The sequence below is a fragment of the Diplotaxodon limnothrissa genome, linkage group LG5 (genome assembly GCF_057381915.1).
Source record: "Diplotaxodon limnothrissa isolate DT_005_m linkage group LG5, D_limnothrissa_male_GT1.1, whole genome shotgun sequence".
In the NCBI taxonomy this organism is placed as follows: domain Eukaryota; kingdom Metazoa; phylum Chordata; class Actinopteri; order Cichliformes; family Cichlidae; genus Diplotaxodon; species Diplotaxodon limnothrissa.
In genome coordinates, this window is record NC_140600.1 from 24098319 (window position 1) to 24125772 (window position 27454).

The 27454-nt window shown below is 44.2% G+C and overlaps 1 protein-coding gene across 3 annotated transcripts in view; it reads right to left on the reverse strand.

The window, feature by feature from the left end:
* Positions 1-225: 225 nt before the first annotated feature.
* The window catches only part of pax7a (paired box 7a), a 40664-nt gene continuing 13435 nt past the window's right edge, over positions 226-27454 (reverse strand). For all 3 annotated transcript variants that reach the window (XM_085354310.1, XM_085354309.1, XM_085354307.1), the window contains exons 5-9: positions 20239-20438; positions 13168-13333; positions 12501-12697; positions 1506-1755; positions 226-341 (exon numbers count right to left, since the gene is read on the reverse strand). In XM_085354310.1, coding sequence (XP_085210436.1) covers positions 226-341; positions 1506-1755; positions 12501-12697; positions 13168-13333; positions 20239-20438 — 929 coding nt within the window. The remainder of the gene's footprint in view (positions 342-1505; positions 1756-12500; positions 12698-13167; positions 13334-20238; positions 20439-27454) is intronic.

Consider the following 27454-nt stretch of genomic DNA (forward strand, 5'->3'; position numbering starts at 1 on the left):
CCGCCTGGTGGTGTGAAAAGTTTAGCTCCATTCCCAAAAAGGGACTTTTCACTCTCTCACAAGCGTCACTTTCTCTGGTACAGAGTGAGGGCGCGCGTCTGTTCACTGATGTCATGGCCGAGCTGCAGATAGACGAGCTGGAGTTGCAGTCCAGACTTGATGGAGCATGGAGGAGGGTGGCAGAGGGCGAAATAGAGAGAGGTGCAGGGTTTGTCCCGAGTGGCTTCAGTAAGCCTGTCCCGTCTCCACCTGCAGCAGCCCCAGTACTGCCGAGTGGTCTCCAAGCTTCATCCTCCTCTGGGTGGACAAGCTCACATTTTTAGCCAGGTAGTCTACAGCAGCTATACACACAGACAAACAAACAAAAGAATACAGAAAGGAAAAACAAACAAACGTTAGACAGGTGGTAGATTCCTGGGACATATGTCCTATTCACTCTCATTTCATTCCTCTGATTAAGGCTGAAACAAGTTGTGGCAGAAGAGAATGAGTCAAATGAAAAACAATTCACACAGAGAGAGTGAAAGATAAAAACCCCTCCCCTGTCCCTTGTCTGAGGTTGGCATGCTGCTGGCACAGAGCATGTGCATCCTGGTAAAGTCTCCATGCTGTCACTCAGACAGTTCCCCGTGTGTGTTCTGTGTGCCAGTCTTCATTACACTTGGCATCTCTGATTTCATGCCCTCCACACTCCACATGGCCGATCATTTTCATCCTCAGACAGCAGCTCCTCTCCTCTCTCTTCCATTCATTACCCATCCACTGTGCTCAATCACCATCTTAATTAACCTCACATCAGCTCACATCCGCACTGCCATCAGTTTCTTGCTGCTGACAAAAACACTGGTGCGCACACATAAAAACGTGACAGATTGGCACGCGCTCGCCCGCACTCACGCATAACACAAACACATTTCGGAAAAGAAAATCACCAGATGCACAAAAGCATCAGATCACCACCAGAACCTGAAAATAAATACAAACAAATGTCAGCTAGCCAATGCTGCATTGGTTTGTTCAGGAAGTGGGCTTCATTTTACCTCTTGTGAATGGCTGTGACAGCATCAGTCAATTATGCTAATCTAATAAAGCAAACTCTTTCCTGCCCTGAGGGTGTGTGCATGTGTGATCAAAATAGGAGAAAGAGGGAAAGAGAGGTGGGCAAGAGGACACTGTGGCCCCTGAGGGTGTGCCGTCCTTTGAAGTGGCCCTCTTCTCTTTCCCATCCAAGTGGAGTGGGGTGTGACTAAGGCAGCTCTGTAAATGGATGGTTGTGGTGTGGAGGTGGTGGTGGGGTCTTTATCAAGAGCACGTGTCTGCCTCCACCGACCAGGGTGCAAAGGTCAGGAGGCTCTCCTGCCTGGGAACTGGGCATCACTTCATAGGCTTTTTAAATTTAGTCAGCTTAAGAGGGGGTCGGAGAAGAACGACCAGCTTTTGTCACAAAAACATGAAAGTATTTGCTTATGCAACAACAACAGTATACACATAAAGGGTCTACTTACTCTGGCCATACTGGCTATACTGGTAGCCTGCAGTGACGGGGTCCACACTGTAGCTGGTGGCGCTGTATGTAGGAGGGCAGTATGACTGCGAGGAAGCCAGGCTGTCCACACTCTTGATGGTGTCAGAGCGCTGGCTGCAGCTGGCTGAGATGGGGTTGGAGCTCTCCAGGCTGCTGTGCAGGGGGGAAATGGAAAAGTCGTGCTGGGGCTGGGAGGGTACAGCACTAGGGTTACTCAGGATACTCATCACCTGGAGGGGAGGGGGGGGGGAAAGGATGTTAGAAACTTGGAAAATTGAGGGTTAGGAAAATTGACAGAGTTGAGGGAAAGTACTTTTTTTTTTGCAAGTATAGTGCCATCCCAGCACTTCACGGTAAAGATGCCAATAGAAATACACCATTTCAACTTTGAAATAGGAAAGGGGAGAAACTTCCCCATCTTTTTTTAAAGAGCAGAGGGGAGGGAGGATACCAGGAGGGTGATGAGGTTAAAAAAAGGAGAAAGGGAACAAGAGACACAGTTTCCATTAGCTGGCGCTGCCAGTAAGTGTTCTGCTGTGGGACAGACGGGTCCCAGGGTGATAATAGACCCACCATCCTTGCCAGACAGCCCCTGTCCCGGAGCCTGAGGCCTGAGCCCGAGCCTACAGCACAACAAGCACCAAGGGAGTCCCTAATCCCTCGCCCCTAGCCTACCCATCTCATGAATAGTAATGGGGTTGGAACTGGTAAACGATCCCCTCAGATCCCCACACAAAGTAGGCTCCACAAACCATACTGAGCGGGCCGCTGATAGTGCAGGTTGAGGCTTGCCTGAATATTACAGTGTGTATATTATTCACAGTGCATAAAGGCTTCCAATTCAATATTCTAGATTAATGTAATAGCATGTGACATTCGTCAGAAGAAGGCCTCACAATATGTTAAAATGTAAGAGATTACTTCTGGTGCTCCTCTAGTCTGAAGCACAGTGGCCCAGAACGCTGTGAAAAATTTTGTTTTCGCATGCTGTGAGTTTCGTTAAGTGAAAAAGCCTAAGTGTAGAGTGTGCGTGTGTGGTAAAAAAAAAAAAAAAAAGCAATTGTCCCACACATGCTTCCCTCCTATAGCAGCGAAGCCTTCCTTTCAACATCAGGTTCATGTTAAGTTTTGCTATGCTGCACTGGCCTTTGGCCCCTTGGCTGCTAAACCAATTAGCCCATCATAGAGGTGGTTACACAGGGGTGATACAGAGGCAGACATATGTTTGCATGCATGCACAAACGGACGCGTGCATACACATTTGTAGCAACCACACACCCAACGCAGGAGCTAGCCAAAACAGTCCACAAATGATGCTGCACGCCAGGATTATCCCTCAGAGGGAAAATTAACTATATTCTGCAAATTAATCATATCTTTAGAAAGGGGCCTCCCTAGAAATACGAAACACTCGAAGCACATTAGAAACATAAAGGCTGGTTAGTCATTTCCACATGTTAATTCTATCAGTAAGGAAACCCCCACCGTCCCCTCCACATCTGCGAACAAAGCATGTGACATGTATCCATAAGAGGGAGATTCATAGCCCTCTTCATGCTGGACACATGTGATGCTCCCTCCCATATGGAGATGAAGTGCACAATGTGAGGAAGATGAAGGGTTATGTTTGGATGGGTTCCTTAAAGTAAAAGAAAAAAAAAGGGAGCTAGTAAAATGTCCTGAGAGAGACAGCTGGAGGGCATGAGCCCATTTTAGTTATTGGTTAATTGAAGCTTGATTACATTGCTTCCTTATGAAATAGGACAGCCAACAACTGGCTCTATTATTATTCACGCTCATAAAAGCTCTTCAAAAGGAAATGACTTCTTATCGCGACACGTTGCGGCATTGCTATTTTAGCAGGATATTTTAGATGGGTCGGCCACTTTAGAGGCTGACAAGTGTTGGCATCTGTGAGGATCTCAAGCACAGTTTTCAGTTATAATTTAAGTGTTCTTAGTGGGGAAAGGTATGTTCAGAGTGGCTTCTTCCACCCACACCTACAGCATTTTATGTGACACACGGTTCAGTTTTAATTGGTGGGTTTTGCTACTTTGATGTTCCCATAAAGTTTTTTCCCCCCTAAGTGTTCAAGTGTTAAACGATACTTTGTCACATAAACTCGTAAATGCCATTTGTGGCTGGATACATTGACATATTTCTGTTTCTGTGTGGCTCGTGAAACAGCCTCTGCAGATATTAAGTTCTAGCCAATGAATGAACTCTAAGAAAGCGGGGGGATCTGCTTTTTGTCTTGAATTAAAAAAACAAAAAAAAAAAAGGCAGGAAGCTGATGGTTGTCACTAAACACGTGGGCGTATTAATAAAGAGTTGAAAAGGACTTTGGATTCCTGTCAAATTTTAGAGTTGAGGAAAGGCCATTATATTTATCATCCATACATACAGCATGCTCTTGCAGAGCAGAGTTTCTCCCTGTTTCTCTGCACCCGCCTCCCCCCCCCCCCCCCAACTCCCTGTTTCGCCTCGCATACGGCGTCCTCAGCAGCCCAGAGTTCGTTTGTTGTTTAATGTTGTGTGAGTGCTGGTTTGGGAGATAATGTGAGCCAGGACCCAGTTTAAAGGACAATGCTCCAGGGCGTTCCCTGCCTCTTGCGCACAACACCCCTCCCTTCACACCCGCCCCCCTCCTTTTCTGCTCTCTCTCTACAGATAGATTACTTTATAAATAATAATAAAAAAGTAATTAATTCTCTCAACTTCTGAGCCCTCCAGCCTGTGGCAAAGTGAGTGCGGGAAGTGTAAATGGATACAATGTGCATCCTTTCAGATAAATAAATAGCACACTTGAGACAAAAAGAGGCCCTTTCAAACCCCCCTCCCCTCCCCTAATTTCTTCAACAGCCAAATTACATTTTTTTGTAACATTTTTTTGTTTGCGCGAATGTTTGACGAGTTGTTCTTTGTTGGATTTCACTCTGGAATAAAACAACGTGACAGAGACGGAGCTGAAACACTGCAAGTGATACAAGAAAAAAACACAATGAGAGAAAAGAAACACAGTAAAGAAAGAGAATGGGAATGTGCCGGAAGAGCTGAGTTTTCTTTCAGCCATTATAATCATTACGAGATCATAAAAGTCAACATTATTCCACTTCGACTATTTAATTTTTTACATTGTGTTAGGCAGTGAAATGGAGCTCATTCGTGTCTCCTTATAGGAGCAGTCGTCCCTGCTGCACCTGATAATAAGAAGAATGCACCCTTGCACTGGATTAAAACAACACCAATTCACAAGTGTAAAGTGAGGAAATGGAGTGCTGAGAATATGATAGCCTATAGAAAGAAGGCGAGGGGGGCAGCAGAGAGAGTGATATAGCGTGAGCGAGAGGAGAGTGGAGGCTTTGGGAAGTACAAAGACTCCTGTAGGACTGCACTGGCCTGAGGGCTAGCCTGCCTGGAGAGCTGATAGGAGCCCCTTCTGTTCCATTCCCAGCGCCAGCGCCAACACACCCCGCTCCACAAATACTCTTAATCTGCGCAATACTGGATTAGTTCCTCTGTCACCGATACCTCCCCGTTCTGCCCAAATCAAAATGCCCCCAAGATGTACCTTTAAGTTAGGCAGAGGTCACTGGGGCAGACAGGGAAAAATGAGCACTCCAAATGTCTGTAAGTTATCTGAGTAGTGCAGAATAACATTGTGCACCTTAGCAGATCTGCCTGGCTGATACTCACTCCAGCAAAGAACGATTAAAGATCCACAGTGATGACACTGAATTTCAGATCAATATTTGAAGGCCAGTCCTCGGGGTGTGATTACAGGAAGAGAATAGTGTTTATTTCTGTAGCCCAGAAGTCTGGAAAGTGTCTGACTTTGGAAACAGTCAAAATATGAAATAAAACCTTAACTATATAGAAATGTGTGTATTTAATACATAGAAAGACACAAAGAACAGACAGACTTCTTATGTTAGGTCATTAAATGTTACATGAAAACTTGATTTAAATCTTTTAAAATCCTAATCAAACACTTAACATGAAACCAAACAAAAAAAATGAAGGAAATAAATAACAAATGAAAATATCAGTGACTCCCCCCTCCAAGTCAGACGACTCCTGCTCACACAGCGTCCCGCCCTTCCCCCCATCCCTCACATGAGAAGGCCGGCCCAGCGGGCAGTAAGGCCCCTCATCTGAGCAGACAAAATGACTATTTAAAAATAACAGTGATTGCATAAATTGAATTAAAGCGTTTTGGTCACGGTGGAGGTGGCGCGAGGGGTGGTGTGGGGCCGCAGCAGAAAGCCAGGATGGTGGCAGGCAGCAGATGACGGGCTCAGGCCTGCATGCCACTGCGTTAATTGGCCGCGGCACATTCATAAAAACTGAAAAGTGTCTTCCACTAGTGCCACAGGATGAAGAGACAGAAGCAGAGTGAGAGGTAGAATGGTGGTGGTGGTGGGGGGGTTGGTGCTGGAGGGAGAGAAATGGGCCTTTGAAGAATGTAATGCAAATGGGGGGTTGTGGTGGGGTGCTAATTGTGTTCAATTAAGTGGCTGATTGGCACTGACAGAATGTGGGCATTGACATGTCAGGCACAGATGAGGACGATTAGCGGGCACTGGAACAAGCTGTCACTCCTCACAACATGTTAGCCATTCTGCGCCTGTGCGTCTCCCCTCTGCGCTCCATGAAGCTGTTCACACGTACCAAAGGAAGCTTAAATGAGCGGAAGTGGAATAAAATTCATATTTATTTTAAAGGCTAGACACGCTCCCTCTCTGTTACTGCAAATTTCCATTAAGCTAAATGCTCATAGCGGCCTTAGCGTTCCAGAAAGCACAGCTGCTCAAGTTGGAAAAAGGACCCCCACCCCACTCCCCTCTTAAACATCCCACAGCATAAGCTATAAACTTGGCCCCGCACTAACCAGAGGTTAATATACCGTCTATTGGGCTGCAATTGGAGAACGTGTGGGGAGCAATCCTCTATTCTCTGCTAGTGATATGCTTGAGTAACTATGGGATGGATTCAGCCACTGGGAACAAGAGAGGCCCCTTCTAAGCGGGCACACACATGCACACCGACTTCAGCTCGCCGCACCTTGCTCCAACGCCTCTTCTAAATTAAACGGCAGATTTTCTGATTCCAGGAGAGTGGTTTCAGCAAGGCAGGGCCTGGTGTGTGTGTGTGTGAGAGAAGCAAGAAGCAAGGCTGATCGAGGGAGAAAGGAGAAAAACGAAGAGGGAGGAAGAAGAAGAGGAGGGGGGAGGAGTGGGGGTTGTTTGCTGAAAACAGCAGGGGCCAGGTCTAGTGAAAAATGTCAGGTCAAATTGTTCTTGACAGTGTTAATATCTGCACCTCATAGCCATAATTACATGTAAATAAATAGTGAAATAGCTCTCAGCTGGAGACTGGAAGGGGCGAGCTGCTGCATGAGACAACCAGCTGAGGACCCAACTACCTCCCATATTCTCATCTTATTGTCTGGATGTAGAAGGGAGTGAGAGACAGAGATGCACACGCAATGAAGCTTATTTTTAGTAAGTTTTTCCTTTTCTTTGCGATCCCCCCTTGTGAAAGCTGGAAGCACGGTATAAACTCTGCAAAGGGGTCACGAGAATGAGCCCACGACGATGAAGGTTAGAGGACAGAGAGAGAGAGTGAGAGAGAGCCAATAAACCAATGAGGGACAGGGAGAAAGAAACAGAAAGAAGGACGGACAGAATGGGTGAGAGGGAAAAAAAAGTCAGCTAGTATTAATCACAGCCATGCACCTGTCAGAGTGGCATCTGGAACTAAAAGGAACCACATGCAGCTAGACAACATCCCAAACCTCTGGCTAGCGGGGCAGGTTCACAGCAAAGTAGCCTTCCTTCTTCTCAAGCCATCCCATGACCCCCTGAACCCTGACCCTTCACCCCGAAGAGACAGGTCACCCAGCATATGCCTCACAGACACTTCACCTGTGAAGCAGGCTGTTACTGCAGACATTATTACATTATGACTATTATTATCATTATGATGATACAAGTAACCTTCAAATTGTCTGTGTATGAGGAAGGAAATCCCCGCCAGATGAGCATGTGACACTGCGTACACCCGTGTGCAATAGCTATTTTAGATAGGATCGATATTTGTGCCTATACTTTCATAAAGGCAGTGCCGCTCTCCACCTTATAGGCATTTCAACTGCGTGGGACACACAGCATGTGAATCAGTCTCAGTCATTTTTCCTCCTTAAATCCCCATCTTCTAGGATTTACTGAAATTCATATTGGCTGCCTCTGCAAGATAAATGTAAATCACATTCCCTTATATTTACTATTTATCAGGATGCAGCAGCTCACTTTCAGCAGGAAATATCTCTCACCCGCACACAAACACCCTTGCATTTAAATAGCATTTTTATTGTCCGCCATAGCCTTTCATCTGGGCGTAGGGAGAAGAGCTGCCTCTCCAGGGGAGAGAGTTGGAGCAAGAGCGGAAGGTGGGGAGAGAGAAAGAGAGAGGGAGAGGGAGAGAGCAAAGCACTATTGGCAAGGCATCGCTGGATGACAAAAAGCCAAGCGGAGAGAAGGAAGGTTGGTAGGTGAAAAATAGATTATGAATACACCAAGCTCCAACCAAAGATATTTTGGAACGTAAGAGAAAATGGCAGCACATGGCTGCTCAAGAGACTGAAAGATGGAGAGAGCAACAAATGGCTCAGATAAACAGGGGCTAGAGAGCTAAAGCACTGTCTCTGCTGCAAGGGGGAAAAAAACGAGGTTTGCATGCATGCTGCAAAGGTGGCTCCTTATACAGCATTTTTTTTTTGTCACAAAGCATCAAGTTTAAGCTGAGCAAGAAAATTATTAGTCACGTCACACTCGTCTGCAAGCGGCGAAAACAAAAACAAGATGTATTGTCACAAAGCAGAAGGCCAGCGCACGCAGAGGTACGTCTTCGGTGTCGCAGACAGAAAATCTTTCCTCAGAGTTCAAAAGTGTTGCAAAACAACAGCAAACACTAATAATCTGTGCAGAAACAGTATAGCCAGTGGATATGATTTACAGTCCCTGGATTTTCTTGGCAACTGCCGACAGCAGGTCTCTTTTTTCTGAAAGCCTCTTACATCTTTTTTTATACTTGCCAAATTGAAACAGTATTTGTTTTAATGGGAGTTCTAATTAACCAGTATGTATTCCCCCACTTGCTCTGCGAGTGGCTGAGCTATGAATGCAGGCTATGTGCTCATCCCCTTTGATTTGTTGTCAGTGGAGCCTGCCAGCTGACACAGTGCCCGGTGAGAGGCTTAATGCCCAAGTTTTAATAATGTGGGGGACTACATGAATCTCCCCCTCTCATTGGTATTCAGGTGCAGAATGTCTTGTTAGAAGTCAGGGAGGGAGGCGGAATGAAGCCAGAGCTCCAGATTGTTCCGTACATTTTCCCCTCTCCATTTTTTTTTTTTTTGGCAACGGCAGAGCTTGCTTCTTAAAAATAATTCATCCCATTTTTAAAAGAAGCGTCTGCGCTAGCTAATGGAAGAGCAGCAGCACAGTTTGGAGTCTCCCCTGGCTTATCTCTCTCAGACAGTTGTGGGGAGTCGCTGGTGAGCATGGTGTCAGCGTGCGTGGTACGGTGCAGCGCCGCGCGGGCAGGCAGGCCTGGGGACACAGATCAAAGGGAGGCAGGGGTGAGAGCCGCTCTGCCTCTGATCCCATGTACGTGTGTGTGTGCGTGTGTGTGGAGGCCCGGCCCACTCACACAGCCCAAAGGCCCTCAAATACACACAGACACACATCCTTGTCATTCCAAAACACACAACACTTTCATAAAACTGCAAAACAGAAAAAAAAAGTTCCTCACAAAACTTTGTGAACTTCCTTCATCAAAACAGCAATAAAATCTCTATCCACCATACCTATCCAGCTCACAGACTTCCCACTTTCCCTATCACGTCTCCTTATCATAAGGACACCCTACAACAGAACCTGCATGCATTTCCCACTTTGATTCAACAAGAGAAATGCTTCCCGTTCCCCTTTTTCCCCCTCCTCCTCTATATTTCTAGAAATTCTGCCACTGAGCTCCTTTCGCTGGGCTTCAGCAAGTGCCGTTGTTTTCTTTCCTCTCCCAGCAGGTGTCCCTGTCATGCAATAATGAGGAATTCAGCCCAAATGGTTTCACGCAAATGCAATGGCCATGAATGCTGCTTCAAAGAATCATTTGAAAAGTATCTTGCAGCATCATATTACTGGGATTTGTTGAAAATGTGCTGCGTGCTTGAGAGATGATTGCCTGTTAAAGTGCACCTCTTCAGCTGAAAGAACGCCAATTTGCTCGTTTGTTTGTTTTTTACATGTGCAAAATTCATCGTGGCGATGAAAGGTCAAGAGGTCTACTTCAAATGGAATATTAAAAATGAAAAAAAGACCAGAGAGAAAAAGCAGGCGTCAAGCTTAAATCTTCAGGTAAGGATGGCTGAAATGCCTAACCTCGATGCCCTTGCCTGTACCTTTTTCCAACACCTGCTGTGCTGCTAAATGAAAAAAGGCCAACAACAAAACACACTTCTGGTTTCATACCTATTGCCCAGCCATGCACAGCTTCACTCCCATGACCCCTAAATATACTGCCTCCCTCAACCAGCCAAACACGCTGTATATCCCACAATGACAGCAACCAGTTTGAGTGTGGATGGCTTTTCCACTGCCTGTAATGGGAAAATGTGTGCTGTCGGGATAGGTTATGGGATTGGGATGGACGCGAGCTCCTGTCGGGACTGCTGAACGCTGCAGGATTCCATTACAGACTTGGCACCTCGCCACCGCAGCCCATTTACTGCGAATCAGAGAATTTTTGTCAATCTTTACAGCAACCGCGAGGCCATCAATGCCAGGCACTTGAAGAAATAGCTTGCACATTCCAATGCACAAGCATATCTCGAGCAAACAGATGCCGTGTGTAACTTACAATATCATATTCTCATTTCCATCTCGATAGAGAGTCTCTTTGTGTTGATTTTTTTTTTCAATTACAGGAAAGGAGGAGAAAAAACAGGGGAATAAAAAAAAATAACACGAAAAATAAACAGCGAGGTGTGGAACACGTGCCGATAATTTCCAAAGATGAAACCCAGCCGTCGTTTGATTGAAATTCGGTTAAATGCAAGGAGAAGACAAAGCCCTCTCCGACTCTGAGATGTTAAAGTGGTTGTTTGTTCTGTGAATTTTCTGTGTCGTGAGTTTTCTGTGACGAGCTTGCGAAGTGAGAGGGGGGACAGATAGGAGCTGCCCAGCACAGCGGGATGCTGCACCAGGGAGTGAACTCTGATTCTGCTGTCAGTGGGAGCATTCATGTCCACGCTGAGAGACTGATAGGAATGCCACACATCATTCTTCAGTGTGGTGCAAACTACTGCGCAGCCAAAACATCCACACCATATACATATGGAAACTCCCCCACACATGAAAGCTGAAAACGCACACAGTTTAACTTCAAAAATAATGAAATAAATCTAAAAAAAAGGACAATAAACAAATAAAGTTTATTTTAGGTTGTTTTATACAAAGACTTGTCAAACCATGTCGATAGAGTAATTGAATACTGAAAATCCAGGCTGCACAGTTGCCCAAAGGCTCCTGTCCTAATCCTCACTATGACAGGAAATGTTTAATATCCCAACACATTCTGGAATGTCTACGAAGAGAGAAAGCGGCAGTGTACCCCACGCCAGTATTAGAGAGCCATTAATGAAGAAAAAAAAAAAAGACTCCATGTTCCTGGTGTTTTTCTGCAGGTTTGCAGTGAGAGCATTAGCAGTTAAAGCCTCTGTGCCACGATTAACAATCAAACACGCTGTGAGCCTCCATGTTATCCTCCGTCGCTCCAGAAGGAGAGAAAATCTCTTTTTTGTCACAAAATCCTTAATTCTTTCTTCTCTGAAGAAAGAGGGTAATACCAAGAATGTTTCCAATCTGCTTTGAGAAATATTTGAAGAAAAAAAAAAGAAAAAAAAAAAAACTCCCAATAAAACACGTGTGAACGACGGGGTAATTGTGGACAAATGCAGCATTGAAATTCATTTTCAACTCTTTACACACCATTTCAATCTTATTTTCTGCCTGTTAACCACATCTTGTTGGTGAGGGTGGGCAAGACTGGCCAGTATTGATGGGTAATTGTGTATAATTCACTCCGTACACACGATTTGCATCAATACAAATCATTTTTCATTCTCTGCTACTTAAAGCTCAACCCTTACCACAGAGTCCTATTTAAACGCTCATTAATGGAGGAGTCCAAAGAGGTTAAACATCTGAAATCCAGCAATTTAGAGAGAAGAAGGCAAACAAATGTGCACATATAGCCGCGTGCTTTGAGATGGCAAAAGGAGAATGGGTGGGGATGGTCCTTTTTTATTTCAAAGGGAAACCCAAGGTGGTCCCCGTAATATTAAAAAAGGAGGTAAAGTGAGCAGCAAGGTGAACTTACAGGGAAGCATGTGCAACCCTGCTCAGAGATGCTTGTAAATCGCGTCGTAAAGACATGAACAAAATCACACATAGCACTGGAGTCCTCCAGCTGCAGACAATTACGTGAAGAAGATTATGGGTATACATTTATAAGCTTTAGCTAATTATTTCATCTGCATGTGTTCTCTCTCTGTGCTGTGCAGGATTTAGATGTCCCAGGAAAGTCGAAACCGCTGTTTGGAGCAGCTTGAGTACTTGCGGTGCTATCAAGATGAATTTTAATTTGTTGATGTTAATCCAATTGTTTTACAAATGTAGCAATTTAGAGTAGCTAAAATAAATCCAGGGCTTTGGAACATGAACATAAAAGCCCACACTGGCAGTTATTTTGCTGAACACGCTGTTTCTGAATTTTAATTTGCAGTCAAATACAATTACACATTCTGAAGTGTGAGAAGAGGAGGGGGAGGAGGGACTTTGGTACACTAAAGAGTGTGAACACCACCTATGTGGGAATATGCAGACAAGTGATGAAAGTTCAGTGGACTGACCTGCGGGGAGAGCCCGTTGCCAACGGGGTTCATGTGGTTGCTGGATGCTGAGGGGCTCATGAATGTGTCAGAGTAGCTGGAGAAGCTGTGGCGATTGGACGACAGACCGTAAGCAGAGCTGCTGTCAGCACTCAGACCTCCCTGATGCATGGAGGATGGAGGCAAGGGTTGGGGCCTGTGCAATGTACTGCTGCCCTCTGACATAAAAAACAACAACACATGAGCACAGGTGAGAACAAATCAGGGAAATTTCTTAAAATTTTCTTAAAATCTGGGCTGAGGCCCACCGGGAATCCTCACAGAGGCCTCACAGTTTGAGCTCAGTCAGTCATAAGTCACACATTAGGTGTCCTGCCAGTGTATTCTTTGGCACGTAGAAATGCAGCTTTACAAAGGAAAAGCGTAAAGGACAGAAATGACCTTTGCTCATAATACAACCCTTATTTTTGTCCCACTGTGACAAAGATGTGATTGTAAAGATAACTGCTCGCTGCATGGTTCTTATATGCTGCACATGATTCAGACATAATTTATGACACTATTACCACAAAAAATATGGATGGCATACCACAAATAAGCAGGACTAATGCAATATTTACCTAAATTTGATTACACTCCGAGAACAGAACATAGAGTATATTTTGGCTGGATGCTGTGTCAACCTCACCCTGTGATAGTGTGGTGCTGGGGTAGCTGGACTCTGGTAGCTGGTATGTGGGTAAAGTTGGCATCCCCGTGGGTGGGAATCCTCCAGGAAGAAGGTGGTTGAAGGCAGCTAGCTGATTGGCCCCGGCCTGTTTGCGCCACCGAGCCCGCCTGTTGCTGAACCAGACCTGCGGGAATAAACCAGATATTGTAAAAGGCATGAATCCAAATGGCTCACAGGATTTGATTTGATTCATTTTCAGCTGTTGTTTTCAGCGTCGTCTGTTTTTAACGAGAGTCTGTTTAGACTCTCAGTGGAGTCTGCCGGCTCCTGCCACCTGCAATTAATCTGCTGGTTGGCGTGAGTGTTGTTGCTGGTGCTGTAGGAGCTCAGTAGTGTGGTCCCTGTCTTTCTTAAGTGGTTGAGGCTGTGATCTATGTAAACAGGCTGCCCTAAGTCCACTTCAGAAGGAAGGAGTCGTTTAAAGGTCAGAGGTAGGTCACTAAGCTCCGCATCACACACCTCGAGTATGTTTGCGAAGCTGCTGCATGCTTTGAGGGAGGCCCATTTTCCCCATTTCTGGAAGCACAGTTAACTTGTTCATAGCTATTGTTCTGTTTCAGTGTGGCTGTGTGGTTGTTTTTAAAGGGGAAAAAAAACAGGTTTTAACTTCAGAGTCGAAACGCGAAGTTCTAAGGCTACAAACAGCAAAAATGCTCGCAAAATGAGCAGCGCTACTGAAGCGCAGACAGACAATGTCACTTCCCTGAATGAAAGGGGGGGAAAAATTGGACCCTCTGGAACGGCAAAGATTTACACACTTTAAAAAGGCTTCTGCTTCAACAAAACATGAATATAATCAAGCCCTTTTGAAAAGATCCTGCAACCTGTTCCATTTAACCAAGACAAGGCCCGGGTTTCACTGTGTGCTAAGGGTTGAAGGACATTGATCTATGCCTCGCACAGGCAATTCATCAGAGTTTAATACACTGTCAGCGCAGTTCATCTACTGTTGTGTTTCAAACGGCCAGGGCTATTGTGAGAGCACATGAAAGAAGGGGACAAAAGCCCCTCCATACGCCACAGAGAACAGTGGACACAAAGAGGGGGCGTCCCTTTTAAACAGGTCTTAAAGAGGGACACTTTCAAGGGGACTTACACAGCGACATACTCACTGCTTTTTGGGGGCTGCCTCTTTTTGTACACACAAACATACATATAAACTTGTAGAGGCTACAAGGGATCTCAGCCCGTCGGAGATCTTAATTTGAATGTGCTTCTTTTCAAACACATTCACTGCCTCTGGTGTTTTTCTTTTCTTTTCCTTTCTTTTATTTTGACTATTACTCAGTTTAGTAGCGAGTGCTTAGGAGAAAGAAAATAAGATGCAACAGGCGATGACTGTGTCGGTACTTGAGAAAAGGGCAAACCTCAATTATGCAGGTGGAAAACCAACAGGAAATCTTTATCTCAAGCCCGATTGCTCCTGAAGACTACGTCTGAATCCCTCAATCAGCTATTCCAAAACAAATGTGGTGTGTGTGGCTTTCGGGAAATTTCTGCTATTGGGATGTAGTGGAGCGTGGTCCAAAGTCTGAACTAAGCTCCAACTGGGCCAGACAAACAGCTGCCTAGGCTCAGGGGAGGAGGACACGGGGGGGTACACCCCTTCCTTCCACACACTCCCGTTCACCCCACCCCGCAGTGCCACTTCACCTCCGACCTCATCGACTCACCCCACTCGTCTTTTATGTTCACTTTAACTTCCTTCTCCCTTTGTCATCTGAGCTTAGGAAGGAGCTGTTCCATCATGGTAGCCACAAAAACGCTTAAAACACTGAAGTCACTTTTTGCTTTCACCATTTTCCTTTTTCACAGATACATATTCACAGCCTCCTATTGTTAACTTTGCCTATATTTTTATATATTTTACTTCAAACTACTTTTTTTTTTAAATTAAACCTATTTTGTCCTAATTGTGAACATTTGTTGAAAACATCTGACATACAAAGTTTGTGCAAATTTAGTTTAGTGCAAATGTTCAGTTAAATAATTTAGTATATACATTTCATCTATCATGCTACTATGGAAAAGCTATTTCTGCGGCACAGGGGTCTGATCTCAATCATTTCTCATCTTGTTCCAGCTGCTGGAAAGTCTCACACAGAGAAAACTCTGGAATATCATCATGATTTATTGAAATCTGCAGTACTCTGAGAATTTCAACAGTGAAAGTTTTGCAGACTACCATACAGGCTGCAGCTCTGTCAACATGCACAAACAGTGGATGCAATGTTTAACATATTGGACGGAAGATGAGCATGCATCACAGACTGAATGGCTTTCTCCAGCAATCACTGGGCTCTTAGCACAGACTGGGATAAACATGTATTCAAGAGCCTGTACACTATCACACACATGCATACATTACTTGCACAGTCTTATACATGCACACATCCACTCTCACACTGACTAACACACAGCCTGAAGCTGAGGATTTGAGGCTGCGCTCTGGAACCTGATCACAAAGTCACCTTGGACCACAGATTCTCCTCTGCTATCCCCAATCCGGTTTAATTCTCTGCAGTACAGAGAGCTGCAGCACTTCTCCATGACTCCCTATCTACCTACAAATGTGCAGTTGAATTCCAGTGGCTCACTTGTGCTTTGTTTTTCATGTACTAAACTGTTTTTTGCATCTAGTGCACTTGGATAGGCCTGCACAGCAGCTCTGGATCTTTATGGAGGAAGTTTTGGGAGGAAGGGCGAAAAGAGGAGATCTAAAACTCAACATTGGGAGTGAAGATTGTTGTCGAGTGCAACCAGAGTAGAGGCCGTAGATGCAAACCTGAAACATCTCAAACAAAAAACAAAAAACCCCTGCAAATACGACAAGGAGCAGGACAGTTTAAGTCTCGTGTCTGTGTTTAGCTGCATGCATCTCTTCGCTGCATGTAATCTTCCATTCACCCTCAGCCAGCAGAATCGACTCCCAGCGATCAAGTGGCATTTGGCGTTTTCTTATCGCCGATCGGTGATGACACACGCGCGCACACACTCACACTAACACTGTAAAGGCGTGACACTGCACTGCAGTAAAAACCTGTCAGTGTTGTTTCTCTTAAATAGGATCACTCATATTTCAGGATTCTCCATTTATACAATCCTCCATGAATTATTTTGTCAAAGACAAGTACTGAATGTGTGACGCCTTTCAGGAGCCAATTTGCACCATTCGGTAGATGAATACCAAGAGCCGAGATAATGACAAAACAAAATGTGCTGCTGACTTCATATCCACAGAAAACACAGAGGGGTGATGCAACCAGCTTCAACACACAAATCCTCTTCTGTCTCACACCACGCAATACCCCCCTCACCTCCTCCCTCACACCTCCCCTCCTCTCGCCTTCCCCTCTTCTTCTTCTTTACCCCCCACTCCCCACTTCCCTCTCTCTGATTCCCTCCCTGCCTGCCTTCCAGACTGGCACTATGCTAATTAAAGTAGCTAGGAGTGTGAATTTGTGAGGAGAGTGGGATTAGCTTGATAAGTATCAGGAGTACAGAAGCACTGTACCAAAGTCATTTAAATTCTAATAATAAGAAACTGTTAGAACATTCACACTGATGCATTGCAACAATTTCTCCCGTACAATCTACACAAATCCTATTTATTCCTTTATGAAAAATAAACCCGTACTGGCGGGAATGTAGTTGCCCGTTGGATTTTGTGGCAACAATCGATCCATCGTGCCTTTTCTGCTGAAACTCAATGACGACCTAAAAGTCAGGGAACTGTGTATCACCTTTTGACATTAAGATTATATTTTCACCAGCTATTTGGAACGTTTGAATCAGCATTAGTCTGAATTCAGCTACACTGCTCTGTGACGTACAGATGCAGAGGCCGGCCCGGCAAACAGACTCCACCGAGGCCTGTTTCCCTGTTGCTCGCTGCATGCACCAAGAGGTCAGCGCGAGCCACAGATAAAGAGAGAAACTTTTTACCAAATTGATTTGCACACTTCGTAAAAGCAATGCTTATACCTTATTAGATTCCACTACCTATAATAGCTACATGCAGAATGTTTATTGGTAATGAAAGGGGACCTATGTGACAGATTCGGGAAAGCTAGCCAGCAGCCGCACGCTGAGATGATGAGCCTCAGCCGACACTCTGGAGTCAGTCTCTTTGGAAACTTCAGTCTAAATAGAGGGGAATGTAATTTGCTTCATTTGCTAGAGCTGATTTATGGAGGCCTGCGCAGCTCTCCCCATCCTGGTCCACTCCTCAACACAGGGAGCAAACACAAGCGCTGCTCTCCTGGAATGGCTTTGTTGCCTGCTCCTGTTAAAACTGAGGGGTTATCAGATGGAAAGTGGCAGAGCATACTGCATCAGTGGAGGATATAGTGAAGGTAGACTTGGCAGTGTCCCCTCCTACTGAGACAGGCTGGAACTAATTGCTGAGAGATATGGATCATATCCCACAATTTGTCAGTTGGGGTGATAAAACCACTCCAGGGCTCGGGGTGGTAAGGGAGTGCTGGTAGCTCTGCTGAAAGGGACAGCGAGGTTGATAAAGATAGATGGTGAAGGGGTCTTAAAATGGCAGGCGAGGGCAGACACAAGGGAGTTAGCTCTGTTTACGAGTTTGGGTTGTGAGTCAGCGCTAAGCCAAACACTCATCACTTCAGCGAGAATCAAGCGGTTTAATTTACAACACGGCTTTGAGCTCTGGCTGCTGAGCGCCAGCGCGGCCATGTTTGCAGAGGTGCTTGCCGCACGAGTGCTTTTACCTCTGCACCGAACCTAAAAACTGCTTTTCACATTATCGCTGTGTTTAATGACAAATGGATAACAGCGAGCCGTGACAGCTGACACACATACGAGTTAAAATATGAGTCTATGAGCCTCCTCCAACACCCCCCTTCCTACGGACAGTTTCTCAGCCCCAAACACCGGTTAAGTCTCTGAACGACATCTGGAAGATACGTCATTGCAGCTGTGCTGGAGAGGCTTTTCTCTCAGGCCAAAGGGTCTCCTCTCTTCTGCCCTGTGATGGGCCATTTGGGCACCTATATGTAAGCCCAGCTGGTGGAAATTTCCTGAACCAAGTGATACAAATAGCACTCACATGCACAAGCTGGCAAATTTACATTTAAACAACATCCTTTCATATTTAGCTTCTATTCTCTCTCACTGTTTAAATACTGAAATGTTTATGTGGCATCTCCAGTAGTCATTAAGAACAAACCCCGAGATATATTTGGGGAAACACAGAGATAAAACTATCAGAAAATTCTTAGAACCACAATCCTTGAAACATGCTCGTCACACTGTAGGGCAACTTTGGGCATTAATATATTTTGGCTACCAGAGTCCCTTTCTTTGTAACCTTCTCAGAAAATTAAGTTTAAGTTGACCTTTTGAGACTTTCAAAGCCTTAAAGAATTAGATTACGAGCAAAACAGCATTAACAAATTATAGCCATGTCTCAAATTCCTCAGGTTTTCACATGACATCATTTAAGTCTATTATCTAACAGCAGAGAGGCAGCAGTCGCTTCATGTTCTTTTTCTCCTGCTCTCATGTTTACATGAGATACACATTAAGTCACGCTTGAATTTTTCTTTTAAACCCAAAGAGGGACCACGCTCCCTGATGACTTTGAAGTGCACTACAAAGATGTATATACTTATATCACCTCTGTCATAAGGTTTGCTTAGTTTGTGTGGCTATATTTGTCCGATCAAAATGCAAAATTGAATGCTATTTTTAAATCAATAAAATAACTATCTTGTCTTGACTCGCTTCTTACACTTTTAAAAGAAACCCCCCTCAAATATATTGCCTTGTAACAGCGGTGAGATACATTTCTCTTTCCCTGAGTGAGGCATTACACACTCAGACATATTGGACATCCTTGTTGGGGGGTTTCAAGATGGACAAAGACATGTGTGGAATCAGTTACCCAATTGCATGTTTGGAGTGTGATGCACAGTTAGCATGCAGTGAGGAGTTGGAGGGGTTAGGGTAGTGTGAATGACTGTGGTAAGAGGAGAGGGGTGCCCCAGACCCTTTTTCTTTTTTACTAGCAGTTGATTGATTAATGTTGTTGTCGGAGCATAGGGTCCCCAGAGAGGCTGAAGAGCCCTGTGTGATATGTGGTGGGTTTTACAAGCAGCGGCGAGCTTGAAAGTGATGGGATGAGATCCTGGCCAAAGGCCGAAATGAGAAATCCATCAGGAATGCATTCCCTTTCTCTCCTCTCCCTTTTTTTCTCTCTCCCTCAGTCTTTGGTAGAACAGCTGCTGCTATAACTCTACTGTACATATCTTTCTTCAAGCTTACATACAACTGCAGGGCACTCAGGCTGTAGGACAGGTCCCCGGATCTGAGGTGCGAAGGAGGGGAGTATCTCTGTCAAAGTACTTGAACATGAAAGATAATGGTAGACAGCAAGCTTCCTTACATGCAACAGTGAAGTATGACAAAAAGGGGCAATATAGCCCTGATGGATGTGTACACCAGTACCATGGGTAAAAGAAGGCAAATGTTAGGTTTTGGGAAAAAGATATTGCTCTTTGCAGTATCTTTAGTTGTTGCTTTAGTTAGATGTTAGCATTTATGCAACACAGAATCCCTTAAGTCTTCTGTATGAGCTAGGCCTCAGTGATTTTCAGCACTGATGGGTTTTTTGCACAAAGCATAGCTAAACCTCAATTACACATGCGCTTCTTAAAGGAGTAATGTACCTAAATTACAAATAAACTACTGAGCACTGTGCTGCTAATTTTTCATGTAAATTAACCTTTAAGATTTCATAGGTGGATGTTTGCAGCATCAAAAATCACTGGAACTCCTTCATTTTTTTTTTTTTTTTACTAAACACAGTGTAACAAGGTTTGCTGCATGTTCTCAGAGTTAACTGGAAAGCGATGTTTGCTGTGTACTGATGTCTCAGACAAAGGGGTCTCAAAATGATCCAAACTTCACAGCCGAGCACCAGCGGAAATGCGTTTTCATGCAGTCTGACTACATCACAGTGTGCATGCTTATCAGTCCGAGTACTGGCACTGCTTGTCTAACCTGTACTCTGGCCTCTGTAAGTTTCGTCCTCTGAGCCAGCTCCTCTCTGGTGTAGATGTCAGGATAATGCGTCCTTTCGAAAGCCTTCTCCAGCTCTTCCAGCTGCTCGGCGGTGAAAGTGGTGCGGCTGCGCCTCTGCTTCCTTTTAAGAGGCAAGTCGGGCTCAGAATCGACATCTGAACCATCATCTGTCCGGTTACCTGAGGGGAAAAGGAAAGGACAGAGGGCCACTAAATGAAAACAAGCTAAGAAGCCTTTTATGTGAATATACTGACTAGTGAGGGGGGAAAATAGCCGCAAATATGGGTTGAAACTTATCATAAACTCAGCATTAAATGGATTCTAAAAGAGCCTCTTTTGTAGTCTCAAGAGTGGGGGACTGGCAACACAGTGGATTCAAATGACAGCTACTTTTCTCTCAGTATACAACTGGGAGAATATTATCTTAATCTGTGGATATTTATTTAATATAGAAGAGCCCCTGATATACAATCCTGCCTCTGAGAGGGGCCCCAGAGGCTGTGAATGCAGAGAGCTGAGGGGGAGTGGGGTGTTGGTGGGTAGAGGGGTTAATCTGCACAGGCCACCTTGCTGCTCCTCACCCTGCTTTTCTCTGTCATTGGCCCAGGGCACACTGCTCATACACAGTGCAGCCAAAACGTATAAAATAGAACACAATATCACACCAAAACCATTCAGTCCCATGTGTTTCCATCTGCTGTCATTAAATGAATTAGAACACATTTTACATTACTTTTTAGGCATTCAACTAAGCTGAATTTTTGCTCGAGGAATATAGATACAGCACAAAGCCGTACAATCCAGGCCGACAGGGAAATTTTTGACAGCAAATATGCATTACCATTGCACATTACCATTATAACTGAATTTAGAAAATTGCATCATTTTCACCTCCTCTGCATGTCTATTCAAACTACATGGCCCTTTTCATTTCATGTCATAAAATTCATATTTTCATAATTTCCTCATTGAGACATTGACAAGGCTGCGTGATGTGCCAGTGTTGCTCCAGGCCTAGTTGGATTGCATCACGCACAGTCCAGAAAGTGTGGGAGAGGGAAAATAAAGAGAGATACTGAAGAAGAGGGTGCATGAAGAGATTTCCGCCTCTGACAGAGGCCCTTTGCCATTCAGCTCGAATAAAAAACTATGCTGCTCACCTGAGTGTCTCGCCTGCGACTGATTTGTTGTTTTACAGCTCCAATCTCCGCTCGTAGCTCACTCTAGTCAAATCTTTCAACATAAGTGGACAAAAGAATACTCAGACCTGGCCTCCAAATAACAACTGTGAGAACAAAAGAGCAACAGAGCTGGCGGAGTCTCAAGGCCAGCTCCAGAGTTTAATTAAACAAGGAATTATGGGATTATATGGAGACTATCATTACAGGCCACTCTATGAGTCTTCTACGAACATTTTTTGTCCCCCTGAGCTCATGCTCAATGATTCTCTGCGGATTACATGTGTCCGCAGGACATGAGGCCGCATTCATTAAATCAATTCTTCAGTCTTATCCTTTTTAATAAAGATTGATTCTTGAAGCACAAGCTCACTCCGCTGCAGAACACCCTTGAACATACAAAGTTGAATATGTACATACACCACATATCCCTTTGTTGGTTTTCATGAGGATGCGTACATCCATTTGGGCAATAACTTGCCATGACGACACTTGAGACCAGCCCAGCGGTCTGCGGATCACTTTCCAAAGTCACCTCTGTGTCCTACAGGGAGACGCCGGGGCCACAGCCGACACATTCTCAAGGGGTTCGGAAAAAGACACCAAAGTCTTCTCCTCCTCAACCGATTTTCTTGTCCTCCCCTTTGTTCGAGGTGGGGTTTTTTTTTCACTGACTTTATTTTGTCGCTAAGCTGATGTGGCAATCTTTGTCACATTTAGCACCCATTAGCAGGCAAATGACGCCTAAGCACCTCAGCAGACAATAGCTTGTACTTCTGCTCGTCATTAAGCCCCGCAGAGCCAACACATCTGCTCTCGTACATGAACCAGAAGCACGAGGTCAGCGGCCCTGCCTGTAATGAGTAAGGAAAAATGGAACACGGCACACGCTGTATGGAGCCAACTGGGAACGGGGTTGGATGTGAAACTCATCTATATGCTGACTATATTTGGGTGAGAGAGAGCCCGCCGCTGATTGCAGCGGAGTTGTAATAAAGGACAAGTCTATCCAAAGAGCGGAGGAATTAAAACGTGGTCTGAATATATGCCAGTTAAACACAAGCACGCATGCACGCACACACAAGTACATACAGAGAAAACAGCCACGTCTTCAGCTGTCTTCGATACAAAACACTTTAAAATCAAAATTTCATGTCTCCTTTTTCTCCTCACTTATTTGCCAAGGTGAACAGACAAAGACAAAATACGACTGAACAAAATCCCTGCAGGGCTGTCAAGGTCAATTCCTTAATGGTCTGTTCGGCACAAAAAAGGTACATTCTGATTAGACCTTTATATAATACGACTGCTGTAATTTCCATTCAAATGTTCGTGGGATATTGATAAACCACTCATGCCTTGTCTCATTGCTTATTGTGCAATTAGAATCTAATTATGTGGCATCCAGTGGGCACGATTAGTGTCGTGTACTCTCCTCCAGGGGCCCTCTGAGATTTTCCCTCAACATTGATTTAAAATTGTGCCCCATAATAAACAGGAATTAATCAGGTTTGCACTCTGCTTTGTCAAAGTAAATACCTGATAAAGATTCAAATTAGCACTGGTTAAACGAGATGGTTATTGCACAGACGGGTTTAAGGACCGACTTGAAGATAATACAACACTGATCTACAATATTACAAGTTACAGTCCCAAAATATGACTGATCTGATAAGTTTAAGAAGGCAAAAAGTCAGTGATACAAGTAAACACATCCTTACTACTGTGCAGATCAGCTGCATACATTTTATATACACCTATTTCTATTATTCTGTTTTGCAGTTAGTATTTTACCAACTGGGAAAATTAATCAGATTTTATTTATGATATTTTTAAGATTTATTTAAGATGTATTTATTTTGAAAAGCCATCAAAAAACACATATTTGTATTTTTTTTCTTGAGATGTTTCACATCCATGTCTATATCATTCAATAGGAGGTCTATTTAGAACAAACATATTTATTATATTTAGTATTTAGCAATTTTTCGTTAAGGTTTTAATGTGGGTTTGTTGCTTTGTAGAGTTTTGCTTTTATTATACGAACTATTGTTGGTATAGTGAAATAAGTGATGGGTGGTGATGGGTGGGGGTGGGGTCTATAGTACACGTGAAGCTTACAGATGTGAAGAACCACATCCTTTCACCTCAGCGTGACTTTGCGTCAGCGATGCTTTAATTCTGAGCAGACCTTTTAGATAGCACATTCCTCTTGGTCTTGAAGGACTCGAGCTGCTAGTTAATAGTTTTAAGGTTACTGTGAGGTTTAAAACCTGCTCTCTTGCTTGATGCTCCTCTGCTGACCTTGCAGACAGAACACAGGCAGATGGGATCCTCATCACCCCGTTTCCTCAAAACTCGTCCTAATGTCGACCCCCTCCCCACCTACTCCTCCAGGGCTCCTCGCATTCTCCCTCCAAACCCTCGGACTCCTCCGGTCCTCCACCTTTACCCCCGAGACACTGAAGTAATCCTGATTAAACGGACAGCTGTCCAATCAATCCGCACAATTAACCACATGATCTGCGGGGTTACAGGTTTACGATACGTCATCCTACCAATAAACTTCACGCCCGCCCGGCATTTAAAAATCCTGGCCAAATTTGTGCATCTGATACGTTTAGTTGGTGCTAAAAAGCACAAGAAAAAGATAGCTCGGGACTGATAAATAAAACTATTTTAGAGCTTTTATGTAGAAGTAAAATATATAAATAAAATAATACTTTGGGGAAGGAATTACAATGCAAAAACAAAAGACCATTTTACCAGCAGATTAAAACTTTACTTTCAAAATCATAAAAAAAGGAAAAAAAATCATGGTTTTGCAGCAGTGCAGGTGCTTTATCCCCTATCTCACCTGTCAGCAGTATTAGCATCAAGTAAAGTGGCACTCATCCTAGTCAGGCTGTCTCTGATATCATAACCCATGGCCTCAATATCAGCCATACCTTTGCAAACTATCCAAGACAGAGGGACAAAAACAGACAGGGCTTTGGCAGTGCAGCATTAGCTCATAATGGCTCATTTTGAAAAGCATATTAGTTCCAGCATAATTACAATCAGGCCTCACGCTCTCTGTTTTGCAGGCATTCACAGGACCAGCCTGTGAGCACCGAGTCACACCAGTTGACTGTGACTGACAGCAGATTTAGTTAAAAATGGTGTTTTTTCCTCCCTCTTTTTTCCCACAGGACAAAAATAACACCACATCTTTTCTCCCTATTTATGTTGACTTGTTTATTTTGTGCCTACCTTTTGTCGTACTTGATACCGCAATTATACTTTTTGTCAGTCAGAGGGGGTGAATATCAAAAGGCCTAATTATGCAAACAGGCCTGTGATAAGAGGCATCTGCCTGAGATGGGATCTGCTATCTCTGACATGCATCTGTCTCTGTGCTGTCTTTGCTGCTCCAGGCCTGCATATAAACAGCCCTGCCTGTCCTCAGGACTGCATGCGATTCAACCACCAACACTGGAGTGGAGGGATGTTTCGGGGGCGGGGGGTGGATCGTGCAGCAACATCAAATAACTAACAACTTCCCAATTTGCATTTTTTGGAAAATGGTGCGGCATCTCTGCTTAATGCACTTGCCTGTTCATCCTAAAGGGGTTGCCAAGTTAAAGGAGGCATATGATTCAAGGCATTTGCTGCAGGATGTATCTGAGATAGGAACCTCGTGTGAATACAAGATAGACGACAGCGATAACCAGAATGGTTTATAGACAGACGCTCTATGAATAATCTTTTATTCCCCCTGTAGTTATCTCCCCGCATGTGAAAAACAAATTCAAAACTCTGAAAGCAACGCATAACCTCGGAACAGCTCGAGTTTACTCGTTTGTATGGTAATAAAATAGTCAGATCAACACACCAAATAATTTATCAAAAGGCTGCATGTGTGGCAAAACCAGGTTAACTGCTCACTTGGTCGTCTGGTAATAGGCCAGAAAGCGTTATCACTTTTCTCCTTGTTGACAAGGACCTTCTCTGGGCAGTATTTTGACATTTAGGTAAAATTGAATCTGGATAAGATGTGTAAGTATACATAAGGACATGAAAATCCACCAGATATCTAAAATAAAATCATTCTTAGATCACCTTTATGGACAGATATCAGCGGTTTCTGTTTTGTCTCATGCATATCATACTGATTACTAGTTTGTAGCAAGTGGCTGAGGCCCATTGGCACTTGCCCCAAAATCTATTTCAAGTGGTAAGATAGCAAAGTGAGACCGGAAACAGAGCTCTAAGGTCTATAACGTTCCATAAAGTTATCTATTACTTTATAAAAACTTCAAGTGAACCCGAAGACTGTCCCGTTGTTGCTGCCAAGCGCAAAATCTCCTCCTGTCACTGTCAGGAGATTTAGGCTCTCTTACGTTGGCATTCCTCAGGAAAATTCCCAAACTTTTTCCTCTTGTCTCTCTGACAGAATCGCGCTCTTTAGGAGGCGCTTGAAAAAAAGAAGAGGAGAAAAAGGCAAAGGAGGAAGAAAGATGGAGGCTCTATAATCTTTGGCTCCCACAACAAACAATTAGCCCCCTTCTCTCTTTTAGAGGTGGGCAGAGGGGGGGGGGGAGGGGGGGAGGGGGCAAAAGAGAAAGCAGAGGAGACAGAGAGGGAGAAGCAGCGAGAGCGCTGCTCTTTTATGGCTCTTGTCATATGGATGAAGGCGCAGCGCGTCCATGAGAGCGCATGCTCACCTTCAACAACAGGGCGTCCACTGGGCCTCACGGCCTTTTCAGCCCGGAGAGACGAGCTCCTCAGGGGGCCATTAGAGCATGAATAGGGGCCTGACAGCCTTGTGCAGCTCTGCAGGGCATCCATAAACGCTGACATATTGACTCCCCATGCCTCTGCGCTGCCTGAGTGTGAAAGCGTGAAGGGCTTGAAGGGTGGGATTCTTTTTCTTTAATATACTGCTGACTAAAACTTGGATATTAGCTACAATATAAATGTTTGCTTATGACTTTAAGACATTCTGTTTCCACAACAGGAAAGTCTTATAACAGATAATTTCTTCTTTAGTAACCCTTTTAATGGGTAATTATTTGGGGAAAATGTGCTTTAAACACTGTGAGTAGTAAGTTTTCCTTATTCACACATCCAAATGCATTTGCTTATTTTCAAAATTTTCATTATTTTTCCTCCTGTGTCACTTTTAAGGAACAAAGTCAGATTACAGAGCCACGTGGACCCTTAAAGACTTTAAGCAGACAAAATGTGAACCCGGGCTCCTGCCACCTCTCCCTAGCCCACTAAAACTGAGCTTTGCACCAGATTTTATTTTCTGTCGAGCAGAATGTCACCGCCTGATCTCAAGTCTTTACTAATTGAGGTCACAGCAAAAGTAATGAAATTAAACGAGAGCACAAGAACATAAAAAAAGAGGAGCCCATGGGGGTCTCAGCCAAATGGCACTAGAGCCAGAGCCCCGTTCCCCCAGCAAAAAGCTCGAAAAAAAAAAAAAAAAACTTCGCACGAAATCAAACAGTTACGTCTCAGGGCTATGAGCCAAGGTCTCCTGGAGGAACAAATCATTTTCTCAACAAAGCCAAAGAGAGATTACTGGGCACAGTATAGGAATGCACAGCGGACATTTTTATGCGCCCAAGGGAAGTTTCCTAATTTTCTGGACAAGGATGGGGAGCAAATATTGCGGAAAAGTTTGTGTGGCACAGAGGACATCAGGAAGGAAAGAAGAGTTGGTGAAAGAGAGGAAGATGGAAACTTTAACAAAAGCTCAAAGAATATTTCAAAAAGAAAATAAAAGTTGTTAAATTGCCACAGGAACATCTACATTTCTTTATAATGCCTGTCTGGCTGCTGATGTAGAATTGAAATATTATTTTAGAGTGAAAACTAATAAAAAGCTGTTTGATCCAAAAACCTTGGAGAATATATTATTAAAAAGGCAGTCGTGCTGTTCTCCACTAACATTTAGCAGGCTGCAAATAAACAAACCGTTACCAAAGAGCTCCTTTATATACAAGAACTTAATGAATATTTCCTGT